This window comes from Haliotis cracherodii, unplaced genomic scaffold (genome assembly GCF_022045235.1).
Source record: "Haliotis cracherodii isolate W230 unplaced genomic scaffold, xgHalCrac1.p SCAF_5, whole genome shotgun sequence".
NCBI lineage: Eukaryota > Metazoa > Mollusca > Gastropoda > Lepetellida > Haliotidae > Haliotis > Haliotis cracherodii.
The window spans coordinates 22983593-22999489 of NW_027266308.1; the positions used below are offsets into that span (position 1 = coordinate 22983593).

At 40.6% G+C, this 15897-nt stretch overlaps 1 protein-coding gene across 2 annotated transcripts in view; it reads right to left on the reverse strand.

Moving 5' to 3' along the window:
• Positions 1 to 10283: 10283 nt before the first annotated feature.
• Positions 10284 to 15897, reverse strand: part of LOC139443019 (glutamate receptor-like) — a 55754-nt gene continuing 50140 nt past the window's right edge. For both annotated transcript variants that reach the window (XM_071223942.1, XM_071223941.1), the window contains exon 13: positions 10284 to 15297. In XM_071223942.1, the coding sequence (XP_071080043.1) occupies positions 15006 to 15297 (292 nt within the window). In that variant the 3' untranslated portion in view covers positions 10284 to 15005. The remainder of the gene's footprint in view (positions 15298 to 15897) is intronic.

Sequence of the window (15897 nt, forward strand, 5' to 3'; positions counted from 1 at the left end):
CGATAACTTGTACATAGCCTCGCCAACAAACATCAGTGCAACACCCAGGCTACCTGTATAGCCTGATGGAAATTCATTCAAGAAAAGCATAGAATCCCTGTGAACAAAGTATTGTGATGTGGAGAATGAGTGAAGGGTGCCGGTGGGTCTTTTCTGATTAGGAGTCAGAACCATTTGAACCCAGCAAACTGAAGCCATTTTTATGCCACGTTCATTCCTCAGAATGTTCTCAACACTCTCATGAGATGCCTACTGTATTCGCTATGTGACTTGTGGCGAGTCGTCGACAATCCATAATAATAATATGTATTTGATCAACATTTACCTTAGTTGTGGCAGTTGATGGCCTTCTTGATCTTGGGTCATTTTAAGACTCTTGCTTCCTCTCTGGAACTCCGCTGCCCACCTCTCAACAGAATTGCAAATCATTGGTTAAAGTTGTTAAGGATGCCTAAATGTAGAAAGTAGCACTATCATTATATGGTCAGAAGTCTTGACGAACGTGGTTACAAAAATGTGTCAACATGTGTCAGACATGTATGTTCTTCATACGGATTTGCAATTGCCTATGCATGGCACGAACATGATGGTGATCATAAACATTTCATTAGTATGTAAAACCAATGGTTGAAAAAAGTATGTACAGTAAAGTCTCGTTAATCCGACACTCATTGATCCGACAATCGGCCTTATCCGACACAAATGATGGGAACCGATTAAATCAATGCTATTTAGACCCCTTAATCCGACAGTCTCGCACTCCGACTCCGACACACCTAATTTGCAACGAATTGCTGAAATCACTCATTAATCAGTCTCGTTAATCCGACACAGTGATCAGCGTACTCCGTGGTCATCTGCCCGCGAGTACACAGCCCCGTGTTTTGATACGCGACTTCCATTCCAGACTATGCTTTAAAAAGTATTTTGAATCAGTCTGTAACAGTAGTTTTGCAACTTCAGAGGTTGCATGATTAGAAGACATATTCCGCTAACAATGTAACACAACAATATGAATATTTCCCTTTTTCCTTTTTTTATTATAACATGTTTAATTCGTTATCGTAATCGCAACCAACAATGTCGGATTAACGGGACTTGACTGTATGCAAGACTGATCTGCAAGATTAAATGAGTCCTCAATATCAAATACATATTACAATTTTGTAAAGTCAACGCATATTTAAGTCAAAACATACCGTTTAAATTGCGCCATACACTTACTGTATTTTATTGTGCATCTATCGATTTAAAAACATATCGGCGCTCGGTTGTTCAAAACCCTATAGGTTTATTATGCCCGACGATGACGGCCTTGAAGGTGTGTAACACGTGTTAGTCATGTGTCCGACATACATGCAGCCTTGTTTGAGGGAAATAGAAATTTATATCTACCGAACAATATGTTATGAATGACCAACACTACATAAGCTTACAAATATCATGTATAAGTTGTTGTTTAACCCAATGTTAAATCTTGATAAAATGTTCAAATCAAGAAGAATTAAAATCATTGGCACTCAGTGTTAAAGCATATAATACATTATGCAATCTATGTCCGGGAGGTATCATAGGCCCTCATTTACGGAATATAAATCTGAGTCTAGGATGGCCAAGTGTGTCAAAGGATCCGTATTTAGCGCACGGGTGTCACCAAAGTGGTAAGCAGATATGTTCTGTGCTACCTCCACTGTGCAGCTGACACGAAGCAATATGACTGAAATACTGACCCGAAACACTCTTAGAATATGTGTAAAACCCGAAGAGCTCTGGGAAGATAAACAATACTTCAAACATTCAGATAATATGTGTAGTACCTGACACGTTCAAGGATTATGTACATGACCTGAACAATTCAGGGAATATTACCATACCCGGAACGTTCAGATAATATGTGTAGTACCTGACACGTTGAGGGAAAATGTACATGACCTGAACAATTCAGGGAATATTATCATACCCGGAACGTTCAGGGACTATGTTTATAAACCTATTCATTGGGATCGCTATTAAGTAAGAGACTTCTTTCTATTGGCATTAAGACCTATTGTGAGGTTTTACTTTCCAGTCGGGTTAAATCTCATAAACAGGATAATATCATACATAATATCATAATATCATAATATCCCAGGGATTTTATATAATGTCCTGGGTATTTTATTGATATAACTTCCGTTCAGATTGTAACATGTAATGAAATGTAAAATCAAATGACAAATGTTTTCTTCAATTCCCGAGGAACGAATTCGCAACCTCCATATCTGTAGCCCAGTGAGTGTACCACGAGGCTACAGAGGTGTTGATAAGCCTCACTGGTTTTTAGAATGTCCTTTTCAAGATCCGTACGCCAGCAACAGATATTTTACGCGCGTTTCCTAAGGTTCATTGAAAGTATGTTGGAAACATAAAAATGTTGATAAATGTTGTTTCAAGTTTCTTTTTTCGGTTTATAAGCATGGAAAAACACTTTCCCTCGGTTTTGGTAGACAAACCATGCCCTGGGGGTCGGGAAAAACCGCGGGGGCTTCGCCCCTTGGTTTTTCCCTCTCCCCAGAGTGTGTTTTCTCCAATACATAATACCTGACACGTTCAGGGAACATGTACTTGACCTGAACAATTCAGGGAATATTATCATACCCGGAACGTTCAGGGACTATGTATGATACCTGACACGTTCAGGGAACATGTACATGACCTGAACAATTCAGGGAATATTATCATACCAGGAACGTTCAGGGACTATGTATAATACTTGACACGTTCAGGGAACACGTACATGACCTGAACAATTCAGGAAATATTATCATACCCGGAACGTTCAGGGACCATGTATGATACCTGACACGTTGATGGTACTATTAACATGGGCAAAGCGGACAAGTTTTAAGAATGTTTTATCAAGTTACATGCCACATATTGAGGGTGGAAATAGGGAATATTACAAGTTTCAAGTTTCTTAAACCCGCCAAGGGTCAAATCGATAACGCAGATCGGACATAATCCGGGACCGGTATTTCTCAACGTGCTTGTCAGATAGAGTTAGGCAAACACATGGACGGCGTCAATACCTTTCTCTGTATCTACAGCTGTTTACCAACCACCCTTGTTGAATCTCACGTAAAAGGTATGCATTCGTGGCATAATAGCAACTGGGAATATATCATTGTTACTGAATTTCGCTATAACCACCTTTATCATCAATGCTTCGGTGAAACTAAGTTATATAATTCTGTCGAGATAGCCCCACTAAAGTTCACAATAACAACTTTATCGTCAGTTTCAGCAGTAAATGAGATAACCTGTAGTAGCTAGAATACGTATATTCAGACTGTGTCAGTCAAATAAACTGATCGATTCTTCACTCAGGTAAAAACGTTATTCTCTTGTACTATGTTTAATCCTAACTATATGCTATTACCCTTAGCAATACCTGCAAGTTTATTAAGTAACTGAAAATGTCATACTTGTGTGCATATCGTAGATTGTACAATTATGATAATGCTGTGAATAGATAATGTCAATTCTGTTAACTTTTTTACGTTGTTTAGCTTCTGGAATATGTATTGTGAATGGACAATAATGTATCTTGTGTGAATGTCCAATCGGGTAATGCATTGCTAAGAGTGTGTCGGGTATACCGTATTCAATCATATGTAATCTTTTGTATTACGTTATGCACCTTGGAAAACGTAACTTGACTAATGTCGTATGTATCTTGTGTAATGATTCCATATCATGTTCACCTAATGTTCTTCGCAGATATGTGCTGGTTGTAAACATACTCTAAGAAGTAGTTTTCTATTGTTGACTGATTATATATAACGCTCTGTGGCTGGCTGTTAAACTGACTGTATATTCACTCAGGTCTTGTGTTGTTGTGAGGGTTGATCGTGTACAGTGGTACCTCTGCAAAACGATTCCGTAATTTCACTTTTTAATAGTACTGATGCTTGGTTTGGGCAGACTTCTTCCTCAGTTAACATACAGGCCTAAATGTGGAATTATTTAACATGCCACTTAAACCAAGTTCCTGGATCAAACGATTAATGTAGTGATGCTATACAGGGGATGTCATTTGAGGCATGGCGTTGCACAAAGTATAATGTCAAATATAATGTCCACATCATATGGTACCGTTCTCTGTTGCTGTGCCAACACAGCAGCTGTTCCTGTTGTTCCTGCGAGGAAGGTGAAGAGCTTTACCGCCGCTTCATGCGTTCCGGTGCATCAGAAGAGTTATCAACGTGGACATAAAATCTCCATTCTGATACAAGGAGATGTTTTCTTCAATGCGGACCTTGATCAAGAACAAAGTTTTTATTATTATATTTTAAATCCTGATATATATATTGACCTAAACTATGATTCTTCGCCCGAAATGTTTCCGTTGAGTAGATGTACCGGCGCTGTAGTCAGGTACAATTGCCATGGTATCATTGCCATACCCAGCAAGGCTACATTGAGCGCTATTCCATCTATTTCTCAGCAGGGTGAAGTAAAATGGGGTTTAATATCGCGTCCACCATTGTTGCATTTGTGTTTATGTGTACAAATCCGGACTAGCCCACTGATATACGCTGCTGTAGTTTAACATGAATTTTCCCCACTCAGACACAGTTTACTGACCTTGACCGACCAGTCCTTGTTTTAGCCCCTTAAAGCCGAGCGCCAGACAGGGTTCCATCAAGTACCATCATTTAACGTCTTTTGGTATGACGCGGCTGGGGATCGAGCCCCGGGCCTTCCGTTGTGCGGGCGGATGCTTTACCACTAGGCAACGGAGGGGAACCAAGAATGGGTTTTACATATGGGAAATCCAAAGTAGCTAAACACCAAGTGCTGTCATTTGACAGAAAGAACGATAATATTGCCACAAGCACAATCGTTTCTCCTTTATTCTGACGTAAAAGGGGGCACGGGTGGCCAGGTCGTCTAAGGCACCGCGATTCGCTGTGCAGAGTTGCGTCCCTTGGGCACGCCAGAAACCTATGATTGTAGGTTTGAATCCCGGTTAGCCCCGATTATGTTTTGAGGTTTGTCAGCACCATACCCGTGCTCGTGGGTTTCGCCGAAGTGGTAAACGTCTGAGACCTGCATCACTTCGGGCTTTCTTCCCACATTAAGCTGACACGCCGCGATATAATTGGAATACTGTTAAAAGCGGCGTTAAACCAAACTCACTCACTCACTCCCACATTAAGCTGACACGCCGCGATATAACTGGAATACTGTTAAAAGCGGCGTTAAACCAAACTCACTCACTCACTCACTCACTATAAAAGTAAGTAAAAAAGAACTTCATTGGCATAATAACGTCGAGAGAGACGTTAAACCCAACTCAATGACGTCAGGTCACTATATAGCTTCAAGCATCTGTCGCTGTGAACGTCCGCCAAAGGTACATGGAGACACTGTTGATTTCTTATGATTGTGGAAAGGCTTTTGTCGCTTTTGTTTGCAAAGCAACATGAACCATGTCATCAAACCTCAAAGCAATCATTTGGATGGCAAAAAATACTTCTTATGGTGTATCGCCCGTAGACAAAAACACTGAAAATAGACACGGTTCGTTCCTGCACTGTGGCCACAGGTAACACAAAATCACAATCTAATTCTAGTAACTGTACACATCTGCTGTAAATATCATTACCTTCTTTTGTCAATGAGATTAGGTGTATTCCTTCTTGGTGTGATTTGTATTGACCATCATCTGTATGGCATGGGTTTTCAAACCATGGGTTTCCAGAGCTGAACTGGTAATATTTGGGACAACCATGGTAAACTTCAAAACCTACAGCGACTCATGTAACTTCCCATGTGTTTTACGGCCATTTAGTGGAACAGTTGTTATGTTTTGTCACATTGATTGCATTATTGATGGCAACAAAGGAGCATCGTATTATCTAATATATTTGAAAAGACTTGCCATTAATATTATAATAACTACAGTTACAGTAATTCATTTTCTAAGTTACTTGTTTCGAGAAACATTTGTGAGGTAGACCTGTAAAGGATGATGATTTGTATGAAATACATACCTTCACCAATCACTCTAAAGACTGGCCTACCTCCACCCACCAAGCCTAACACAACCCCGTCCCCTACTCCGACCGTTGCACACAGCAACACATGCCATCATCATTGTTTGTGTGAGTGTCAGCTGATTATGACTGTTAACAGGTGGGGATGTGATTGGACGCGGTCACTAATGACGTTCGAGACACGCTCCATTGTGTACTCATTTCACGCGTCTCTGGTGGTATCATCCACGTCATTAGCGCTCGTTAACAAGTGAGAGAGACAACCTGTGGCTATCAGTGTAGACATGTTTGGAATAAACAACACCTTCCTTCTCCTAGCCACAGTCAGTGCTTAAGGTTAGAAGTGAAATTAGATGGAATTCACTTTTAACCTTACGCGCTGAATGTGTTAATGAATACTACACAAAATGACCAAACAATGAAATATCGTAAACTGTTCACAAATGGTATAACATCTATTTTAAAAAAAACCCGACAAAGTTCCTCAGACATTTGAATGCTATATTGTGACATATCCTACCTTATTTGCCATCTTGCTGTTCATCTTCTGTTGTTATTATTGTTATTCATGTTATTGTGTAACGCATGTACCATCGATGGTGGTTATCGAGTAATAAAACGAAGAATGAAAGGTAAAGTGTCAACCCAGCATCTGGTGACCCCTCCCCCCGAGATATTGCTGGACTATTTCTAAAAGCGGCTACCTCACTCACTAATTCTCCGAGACCACGTATAGCTCGCTAGGAGAGTCTTCAGTTAAGGAGGGACGTGGACGTCTTGGTTCGCACGTCAGTAGTAACAGGCTTTGAACAGGTGAGGTTCGGTTACTTATTCGGTTGGTGTCTGGGCACATAAACTGATCCTGACTAAAGCGAACAGTAACAACATGCGTCGTATGTATGTAGCGTATATCCAGTATGTGTGTAGTATGTATCCAGTATATATCTAGTACACTCAACCGCAAATGAAACGCAAGCTCTGTAAGGTATTTAAAGGTATCTTCAAATATTTGTGAACAAAATATGAAACAGGCGAGAATGTCAAGATTCTGCACAGATCATGAACAATGAATAATGTTTATTGGCGTTTTCGATTCAGAGCAACGATATACACCCCAAAATTTGTATGACTGAAGTCAATGTCCGTATGCCCACTATAAGCGTTAATGATGGCGACACATAAACTGTGCACTGAGTGCACCAGACGGTTAATGAAGGCCATATGGATCCGGGCAAATATGCGTAGAAAAGCTGCACTCAATTCCGCTGCCGTTGTCGGCCTTGGTTTTAGGTCATTGAGACCGACCTGCAAGTGCTCTGTTGGACTCAAATCCGGATTGAAGGCAGGCCAAGGCATGGTGATGATGCCGAAAAGGGAAAGATGTAAGATCTGAGGATTTGGTCAATTTACCGCTGGGCTGTGACGCCATTATCCCTGCTTGGACCAATATTTTGGAAGACCACAGGTCCATTTCTTTGGTTCAGCCCAATGTCACCCCACACCACGATGCTTGGGACTCCCCATGGCTTTTTTTCTAGAACAGAAGTGTCTGCAAATCGTTCCTCCATTGCTGATGACACCAATATTGACGCTGTGTTGCTCATCCGATTTGTTCCTGAAGACGTCAGTTTGTAAGCATGGGGACTCGAGCAGGTCGCCGACAAAATATGTTGCTGGCGACGCGTTGACGTCGCACTGTATCGGCACCGATAGGTCGCCTGTGAGTGCCGATCGTCTGTTGTTACGTGCACATTAACATTATTCGCGACAACCTGCACACTCCGACCAGCATTCAATCTTCTAACAGCCTGTTGTCTCTTTTGGGCAGTTAATCTCGCCATGGCTATCGTATTGATCTTATGACTGGCAATCGAGGGTAGGTTTTATACCCATAGATACCTCATTCTGCACGAGTATCTTGATTTGCACGAGGAATGTTCGCAACTGCTCCCACAGACTTTTGTGAGGTTGCGTTAGCGATAATGTGTTTTGGCTGACCTGAAACACCAGCTGCCTTTTCAGGCAAGGATATGATGCAGGAAAACGTTTACTTACACTCTTACAAATTGTTTTTGAGCTAATATGATTTGTATCACAAATGTTTATAGAAATTGCGTTTCTTTTGCGGTTCAGTATAGGTATGGTAAGGGCGAAGGCTATGTACATATGGTACACACTCTCAAGTCCACGAAAAGCAATCCGTGTATACCGGTCTGTCAGACGAGGCGGAGAGAGTAAGGCATGTCGTTTCACTGCTTCGGCAACCGTTCAGATTGGGACTCTTGCGCGTGTGTCGGCGTTATAATTTCAAGTACATTTTCCATGTACTGTTTTTACTCAAAAAGTAGTTTCTGTAGTTTCTGTATAATGTGTATATGTAACGTGTTCAAAGTATGTAATTTCTGCATAATGTCCATATGTAACATGTGTTCATAGTGTGCAGTTCTTGTATAATGTCTATACGTATCATGTGTTCATAGGATGTATTTTTTGTATAATGTCCATATGTAACATGTGTTCATAGTGTGTAGTTTCCGTGTAATGTCTATATGTAACATGTGTTCATAGTGTGTAGTTTCCGTGTAATGTCTATATGTAACATGTGTTCATAGTGTGTAGTAGATCGCCTCCGTGGTCTAGTGGTAGAGCGTCCGACAGGAGAGCGGAAGGTCCGGGGTTCGATCCCCTGCCGCGTCATACCAAAAGACGTTAAAAGATGGTACTTGTTGTTACCCTGTCTGGCGCTCGGCATTAAGGGGCTAAAACAAGGACTGGTCGGCTCGGAGTCAGTATACTGTGTCTGAGTGGGGTATTTATGTTAAACTGCGGCATGATATCTCAGTGAGCTAGCACTATAAATCGGCATCAGTCCGGACTAGTACAAGCAGCCACAACACACACACATACATGCACGTCGCTATATAAGTGCATTAATCTTGGACGCGACGTTAAACCCCATTTCACCTCACCTCATAGTGTGTAGTTTCAATATAATGTCTAAACGTAACATGTGTTCATAGTGTGTAGTTTCCGTATAATGTCTATACGTAACATGTGTTCATAGTGTGTAGTTTCCATATAATGTCTATATGTAACATGTGTTCATAGTGTGTAGTTTCCGTCTAATGTCTATATGTAACATGTGTTCATAGTGTGTAGTTTGTGTAAAATGTCAAGATGTAACATGTGTTCATAGTATGTTGATTTTCTATAATGTCTATATGTAAAATGTGATCATATATCTAGTTCTGTGTAATGTCTATATGTAACATGTGTTCATAGATGTAGTTTCTGTAAAATGTCTATATTCAACGTGTTCATAGCAGTTAGCTTTTGTATAATACCTACATGTTACGTGTTTTCATTGTATGAAGTTTCTGCATAATGTCTATATGTAATGTGTTCATAGCAGGTATTTTTTGTATAATGCCTATAAAAAAGATGTGTTCAGAGTGTGTTATTGTATGTATAATGTCTAATATATGTAACGTGTTCAGAGTATGTAGTTTCTGTATAATGTCTATATGTAATGTGTTCAGAATATGTAGTTTCTGTATAATGTCTTTATGTAACGTGTTCAGAGTATGTAGTTGCTGTATGTCTATATGTAATGTGTTCATGATATGTAGTTTCTGTATAATGTCTATATGTAATGTGTTCAGAATATGTAGTTTCTGTATAATGTCTATATGTAACGTGTTCAGAACATGTAGTTTCTGTATAATGTCTATATGAAACGTGTTCAGAGTATGTAGTTTCTGTATAATGTCTATATGTAACATGTGTTCATAGATCTAGTTTCTGTATGTCTATATGTAATGTGTTCATAATATGTAGTATCTGTATAATTTCTATATATAACGCGTTCATAGTATGCAGTTTTAAGTATAATGAACGTCGTCATTTAACACGAGTTTCAAGTCTGTAATTTCTGTATTATATATAAATGTCTATATTTGACACATGTTTAAAGTTTGAAGTTTCTGTAAAATGAATGTCCATGTGTAACAAGTGTTCAAAATGACATGAAGTGACCAGCATTGACACAGAGGCCTTGTATTGAAACCAGTCTTTGACGCCTAGAGGGATCAGTCACTGACGCGTAGAGACCTGTCAAAGACACGTAGATATCCGCCAATGACGCATAGCGACCAGTCATTGCAATATACAGACAAGTTATCATCAGAGACATAAGATAGATATATATTTCATATTTTTATTCATTCTAAGGAACATACACACTTGTAATCAACTAAACAACAGAGGCAAGTGAAAGACTTGAAATCACAGATCGATAACAAACATGACTGGCAAGGTAGTGTGCTGTCGAGTACACAGTACAAATCAATAATGAATTCAACGACATTTTAACAATGAATGTTCATGAATATTTACAGTGAACGACGAATGCGTTTGAGCTATGTATGAGTACATAGCCCGTAATAACGAACCACACGCTGTGGGAATCCCGTTGCCATACCGATAGGCACTGTTGCTTCTGCATCACACCTTTCACAGGACGGTGTAAATGCAGATTTCAGATAATGAAAACAACATTTCAAAGACAGACGAATATACAATTACCCCGTACTCACATTCGCTCAACGATGCACGTCGATTTGTTTGTAAATACACCCACCCACCCACTAACCTGTTATCACCACCATAGCGGTAAATGGTTCTACGAGAACATACAATACTGAAATACACCAATTCCATGCTGGCAGTTGGTCTTTGTATGGCCTCCACCAGAATACCCTATGTACATAATCGTTTGTACAACAGCACTAGACCGTCGTCACGGGCCTTCCCTGAGGGGATGGTAGGGGTAGTGAATTAGTAAGGCTTTATGCTATGATGGACTATAAACAGATGGCGATCAACTTCATCAACGGGGTCGCTCGTGCCCTCTGTGTGCTGTTTCATCCTCTGCACAGAGAATTTGGTCGTCTTCATCAACGGGGTTAGCCGTGCTCCCAGTGTGCTGTTTCATCCTCTGCACAGAGAATTTGGCGACTTCATCAACGGGGTTAGCCGTGCTCCCAGTGTGCTGCTTCATCCTCTGCACAGAGAATTTGGCGACTTCATCATCGGTACAGCTGTGCTCCCAGTGTGCTGTTTTATCCTCTGCACAGAGAATTGGGCGACTTCATCAACAGGGTCAGCCGTGCCTACAATGTGCTGGTTCATCTTCTGCACTAAGAATTGGGGCGACCTCATCCGGGTCAGCCGTATCCCAAGTGTGCTGTTTCATCCTCTGCACATAGAATTGTGGCGCCTTTATCAACGGGGTCAGCCGTGCCCCCAAGTGTGCTGTTTCACCCTCTGCACTAAGAATTGTGGCGCCTTTATCAACGGGGTCAGCCGTGCCCCCAAGTGTGCCGTTTCACCCTCTGCACTAAGAATTGTGGCGCCTTTATCAACGGGGTCAGCCGTTCCCCCAGTGTGCTGTTTCATCCTCTGCACAGAGAATTGTGGCACCTTCATCACCGAGGTCGCCCGTGTCCCAACTGTGCTGTTTCATCCTCTGCACAGAGGATGGAGGCGACTTCATCATCGGGTCGGCCGTGCCCCCAGGGTGATAACAAAGACATTATATAAGAATATCGATGCATTGCGATTGTCCGTTGGCCGAAGGCAATAAATTCATGACAAATTTAATAATCTCGATAGTAGACATCGATACCGTATAGCTATCGACAGTTTCCATAAAACAATGAAAAACATATTTACATATACAATCACCACACCTATGTCCCGGACTTGTACTAATTCCTGGTATGATAAAACACGCAAAACACAAAATGCCTGAATGTGTGTCGCCATATTAGCCAGATATATATACTTCATATATAACTGGAAGGTTCCACTGACACGCAATCATACCACAATACAAACGTCAGTAAGATGGTAGCGTTAACGCGTTCAAGAGTGACTTTCCTGACAACTGGCACCTGACGTACCCGGAACACGATCTGCATTTACATCGAGGTGATCCTTTTGCACTCAATACGTTCCATGGAAATTCACTTTCTATATATGACACAACGCAAACGTTACTGACCCACTACCCTTAATACCAGGGCAATAATTACTTTTTCAATTCCCATTGCATAAAAGAGCACAGTTATACATCGATATAGATACTGTAAGTGAGATGGGTTTAACAAAACCGTAGACAGTACATACATTTTATCACAACGTGTTAGCAGGACAATCACAGCTTTGGTGAAAGCCAAGGGCACGAGTGTGGTGCTGATCGGGACGAATCTGTTATTCCACTAGTTTGGATGACATCGTTGTTTAATATTGGGAAAGGCCAAATTCGTATTTGATATAATTTGTTTTCTGAATTTTATTTTGGATTGTTCATCTTCTTTATTGATAATTTTAGGAGTCGATAGAGCGATCGGTAAGATAGAGCCAAAGTGGTGTCTAGAAAATGATACAAGGATGGTAAAAGAAACATTGTCCACCCTTATTCTAACGCACAATATGATGGCTAATACTCCCACACAGACATACGGGGTAACCCAGGTGTGGGATTCCAACGCCACATTCCTAGCTTCCGCATTGGTAACGCTAATTTTCAGGGAATTATTATTTGCAGAAGCCTGTCTGTCATTCACTGAACCACGGAGATCATTTGAAAACAGATCGAAAACGCCTGGAACTACGTTACCGTTATTACAGCTGACATGGGAAGAATTTATCCTAAACAGATGAGCATATCCCTAAGATAACCCCAGAAAGAATTGCACCAAGAACACAACAGAAGTCAGTGTGACATTTGCCTAGAAACACAGCATCAATGATTGATTACGTCAGTGTAAGTTACGTGACATCTTTCCACTTGGTCTTTGATCCAGCCAACATCAGTAGGAAGCCATTTAGGAGCTATTCCAACGTCAATTTTCAGAGTTGTTTGGACATTGACATTGAAAACGACGCTGCAATGTAACCGACCCACTTCGCCGATCGATCGAACCCGTCGTTCGATTCAGCGTCCATCTGCAATGTGTTGCGTGCTTCTACGTCTAAACTGTATATATGCAGGTAAACTGGTCGACCTATACATATCTATCATCAGCTGGCTCATGGGGCACTCGCTCAATCATCCGAGTTGACACAGCCGTGCCAATAGCCAGATGCCATGTTTGTTGATTTTAGTATGCAAATTAGCTATGACATCATACAGCAAGGCAATTCATGGTGACCCGTCGGTATGCAAAATGAGGGCATTATCAAATTACTGTGATCTGCACTTTCCCCGATGACATGTGGGCCGTAATATGATAATTCTACACCTTTTAACTATGATAAGTGAATAGCTTGCAAATACTCCTGTTCGTCACACATATTGTCTGTTTGGTGACACGCACAACGATATATATATATATGTATAAATACAACACAGGATGTGCATCTATTTTAAAATATTATTGCTAAAAGAACTGTAAATTCGATGGTTTGGTCAATCCAACAGAAGATGGATGCGTTGTAATAGCGGGGTTAGCAGACCGACTTCCAAATCTCGCGGTAGCCCCGCTATACAACCATTGTATCTTCATACAATGTGCGTTCCGGGCGGGTTGACATTTGCAAACATTTATGAGTGATCTATCGTAATATGTTGGGTTATCAAGGACTTTATGGCTCACATGGACAAAACAATGTCCATTATATTTATATGAGTTCCATGACAACGAGATAACGTAACTTAACACAGTGCCAGTGAGAACTGTTATTGATCATAATCATTAACACACAGTTCTGGCTCACAGACGCTAGACTCATCAATTGTTCTTTAGCATCAGACCAAGTGTTAAGTCATTTGTGTGGATAATAGACTGCCGGGAAAAAGTATGTATACACTTGAAAGTTGGATTTGATCAAGAAGATACAGACGTTATCAAAACGTTACAAGGCTGACAATAGTCGCATGAAACACTGCAAACCTTCAGGTCCAAAATACAAATATATACCCGTATCAAAAACATTTTCATCGTATAAGACCGCGAAGATCCGGAGTAGCATAGGTCTTCATCAAACTATGCAGTAAAAGGCAATTATGCTTGTCGTTATGGGCAACTCACAGGATTGGGTGGTCAGGCTCGCTGACTTGGTTGATGCATGTCATCATATCCCAATAGCGTGGATCGATGTCAGTCACTGAATTTTCTGGTCCAGACTCGATTATTTACAGACGGCCGGAATAGCTGGAATATTGCTGAGTGCGGCGTTAAATAACAAACAAACAAACAAACAAACAAACACACAGAATCATCGTATAGCATTTCTTGCTGGTTTCATCTTTGGTTACCATCAAACATTTGTGTATACTTTCTTTTACCCGGCAGTTTCGTCAGTAAGAACATCTTCCTGTCCTTTCTTGGCAATATGTTTATATGGTTTAAGGATTAATATCGGATAATATATTTACCAATCATCTTACATGTCACTTTTACAATGGAGAGTAAGTATTTTGTCGTGTGGAAAAGAACTTAAAGCGAAATTCTACATGGAAGACAGCGTTTGTGCGCTCTAAAAGACAGGACTTTCCTCTCGAAATGGTTTGAAGTTTTCGTTTGGATTCGATAAAATCTTTAAAACAATAAACAAAGCCAATAGAGGTGCACGGAACAGCTATATACAGCTATTTTGGGGGTTGTTTTGGCATCGGTGATATATGAAGATCATATTTGAGAACACTTGTTGCCGTAGCCATGACCACAGCCGAGGCCTGGATGACTAGGCCTTGAGTCAAATGGTTGAATCAGTTAAAGCACCAACAGTGCCATCATCCCACGGTGGCACCAGCTTTCATCTCCCGGCATCTGTTTGTCTTCATAAGCAAACCGCTCTATGGTATACAAATGTCATGACGTATGGTAACCAGAATTGCTAAGTTTCACATTTCCGATACTATTTCATCCTTATTAACACTGGTCCCGTAGATTCGGCTCACTTTATACCATTGGCGAACTTAGGTAGGTGGCCTTTGCTGTGTCCGTTACAGTTCGCCATGTGTGCGGGTTTGGATTTCCGGCATTTGATGTACCTGAACAACCACTCACACCCTAGCGCTATGGCGGCGATCACCACGCCGATACCGATAAGGTAGAACGCACTCTGGACGTCGATCAAAATTATAGGTTTGGCTTCGGTTGTGAGGGAACCTTTGCAGAAACTGTTCTTAGACCACCATCGCTTCTTCCAGATCTGAAGCAGCCCGCTCTCGTAGATGCGCATCATCCTACAGCGATACAGTATGAACATTCAGCAATAAATAAAATACATAAAAATATACTACTTACTTGGGATAATCATATGTATCATTCTATATAAAAATACACATGAACTGAGGGGCGAAAGAAAGTATACCGACATTTTTATGAAATTGAAAATTGAAAAACTAATTATTTTTTTTATAAAAAGTTTTAAATCAATTTGTATTTTAAAATACAAAACCATGTCGAAGTATTCTTTGAGTGCTAGGGGTTGTAGGGTAGCCTTGTGGTTAAAGCGTTCGCTCGTCACGCCGAAGACCCGGGTTCGATTCCCGACATGGGTACAATGTATGAAGCCCATTTCGCCGTGATATTGCTGGAATATTGCTAAAAGCGGCGTAAAACCATACTCACTCACTCACTCACTCTTTGAGTGCTGACTAAGATCCAGCACAGTCAATATTTTGGATATGATATCGCTTAGATATTTTCAATTTAAGATTAAACTTTTTTTGCTCATCTGTTTATCTATTGTTATCTTAAACGAATACTATTTAAAATGAGTATTGAACAGGATGTGTTATGTTGTAACATTCTAAATAGATGTCATAAATTACCTGATCAAG